At 38.5% G+C, this 2,712-nt stretch overlaps 1 protein-coding gene across 1 annotated transcript; it reads left to right on the top strand.

Moving 5' to 3' along the window:
• Window positions 1-1,423: 1,423 nt before the first annotated feature.
• On the top strand, window positions 1,424-2,039 carry LOC116897906 (28S ribosomal protein S36, mitochondrial-like). Its single transcript, XM_032899309.1, has one exon. It carries the CDS (start codon window positions 1,424-1,426, stop codon window positions 1,733-1,735), a length of 312 nt encoding a protein of 103 aa, XP_032755200.1. The 3' UTR covers window positions 1,736-2,039.
• Window positions 2,040-2,712: the final 673 nt, after the last annotated feature.

Genomic DNA, 2,712 nt, shown 5'->3' with positions numbered 1-2,712 from the left:
GGAAAGTACCAGATTCTGTTAACAATGCAGAGTTAACAAAAGCATTTTGAAACAAATAACCCCACACATATCCATGCATTAAAAAATAATCAAGAAATCGGTGATGGATGAAATTTTTAAAGATTACGGATTATAATATATAATATCATAGAGAGAGAACCAATAAAACGTGTCCTGTTTGCTCCTGATTGATCACTTGCAGGGAGAGGCAGCTTGTCTCTTTATTGGAAGCTCTTTTTAGGGGTGGTTAAGTCCATTTACTTAAAGGGTATTTCTTCATGAGACATAAAAATGTTCTTTGTAAATTCTACACTCCTGGAACGACACCAGGAAATCTGTCTCCACAGGATTATCCATGAGTACTTGAAACCCCTCCAGCATCGCTGGTCCTTTCAAGGTCCACAAAACACATGCACATGCACTCTCTCATCTTGGTACCATCGGGATTATAGCATGCCATGCTCTTATACCCTACCACATTGGTTAGAACAGCCCAGTTTCTAGATTAATGACACCAACTCCTAAAAGTTTATAATGAAGTTAGATAGCAGTTATAGTATTTTTTTATTTGTCGATATGTTTCCTATTCAGTAATTAAACAATCTAGAAGATATAACAGAACTTCTTGTCAGGAAAGACATAAAATTTTATGAAGGGAGAATTTCTGAAAGATATATATAAAGCCTGAAATCAGATGATTCACAGATGATTGTTTCTCCCAAAATTTTTATGTCGATATCTTAACCCTCAAGATGCTAAAAGGTGGGACTTTGTCAGTAAATAAGATAGACAGAGGCTCAGGTATAAGACCCTAGTCTTTCTACTCTACAAGGATGCGGCAGGAAGATGTCAATGTATGAAAGATGACATGGGCTTGCGTCAGAGAATCACACATACCAGTGCTTGGATCTAGGAGTTCTCATTCTCCAGAACCGGAGCACACAGGTCTGTTTTCATGAATTGCCAAGTCTGTTCTAGCTTTTTATCGCAGCCAAATGAATGAGGCGATAAGGAGGGAGAAGTGCTCAGGAGATTCTCAGCTTCAAACCCCAGAACTGTTTGCACTTCCTCCAGATTCTCTACCGCCAGCCTGGCTCTTCATTGTCTCTGTTCATAGTGAGCACAGCCCTGGTCCACGTCCATAGCCTGCTCAGTCTGTCTCCAGTTCAAGGTTCTTACACTGTCCATGCCCAGGAGGCACTGGCTCACCCTGGGACTAAGGCTGAGGCCAGTCTTATGTGCATAACATGTGCATGGAAGGGCCACCAGCATCTGTTCCTGCCTCTCTGTAAGTCAGTTTTTAAAAATAATCTCATATTATATATCTCCTCAGACTACAACAAAATCAAATTACACAACAAAAACAATAAATATACAAATACACGAGAATGAATAATATGCTCCCAAATTATTAGTAGATAACATGATGGGCAGCAAGATGGCTTCTACCACCAGGGTCGTGCAGGTAGTGAAGCCACATGCTCCGTTAATAAAGTTCCCTAACAGAAGAGACAAACCTAAGCTCAGTGCTTCAGACGCTTTGAGATCTGCTGCGCTACCCTCCCACTCCTCTGTAATTTCCCAGCATTCTAAAGGAAATTTGTCCCCCAATTTACTGATGCATCAGGGGCCACCAGACACTGCAGAATTAATAAAATTATTACCTCAGAAATACAGGAGGAAACCTATGTCTCAGGAGGAAATGGAATTTATCCAGTGTGGGGGTCCAGAGTGATCGTCGTTGTCGCTGCTGCTTGTCACCAGGCAGAAGGATTAGCTTTACAATAAAGGACTTCCACAATGTCAAATGAAAAGTCACATATTAAACAACCTTAATAAATGTTCTGTAAGCAGAATGAAGTATAGAAACTCCAGGCGGTCACTTGAATCTCCTACCTTATGTATCTTGGTCACTTCCCCACAAGCTGGCCTGTACACTTACGAAAGTCTACATTTTTAAATGCTAGCCTGTTAACTTACTCTTGATTATGAAGTGTTACCAGTGATGAGCTATTAAAAGCACATGGTATCTAAAAAAATGATGTTTAAACCTTGTAGAAATAATAATAAATAATAATGTAATATAACTGTGGGACATTGTCAAGGGACCTGTGAGAAGGAAGTTTACAGCAATAAACACACGTGATCACTACAGAAAGGTACTAAATAGATATAATAACCATGTACCTCAAGACATTAGTAAAATGTGAACAAATGTGAACAAGCCAACCAACAAGTTAGCAGGACAGTGTAATAAACAAACAAACATAGAAAAAAAATAAGGAGCGAGACACAAATAAAAGCAGAACCAAAGATTATATGAGAGATCAGAATTACAAAAATGTTGCTGTTTTGAAATGATCCAAAAAAAACATTGACAAACATTGAGTTGGATTAACTATGAAAAAAAAGGAAAAGAAAAAAACTGAGGAATTATAATAGAATTATAACAGAAATACAAAATAGAAATGAAAACTGCCATGGTGCTCAAACAATATGCTAAAACATTCTGCCTTTAAAAAATTTATCCCATTACCGGATGGCTTTACTGAGGGTTTCTCTAGGATTAATTCTAATTCTGAAAGAGCTCCAGAATACTGCAGTGAAGAGAAGCCGTCCAAACTCCTTTTGGTCAGCATTACCTCAAGAGTAAACCACACACAGATACCAAAAAGACAGAAAGCCAGTGATTCTCGATGAGTGTAGGTGAAA

This window comes from Rattus rattus, chromosome 4, assembly GCF_011064425.1.
Source record: "Rattus rattus isolate New Zealand chromosome 4, Rrattus_CSIRO_v1, whole genome shotgun sequence".
Taxonomy (NCBI): Eukaryota; Metazoa; Chordata; class Mammalia; order Rodentia; family Muridae; genus Rattus; species Rattus rattus.
Note: the sequence above shows the minus strand (reverse complement) of the source record. Positions and strands in the feature narration are given on the sequence as shown.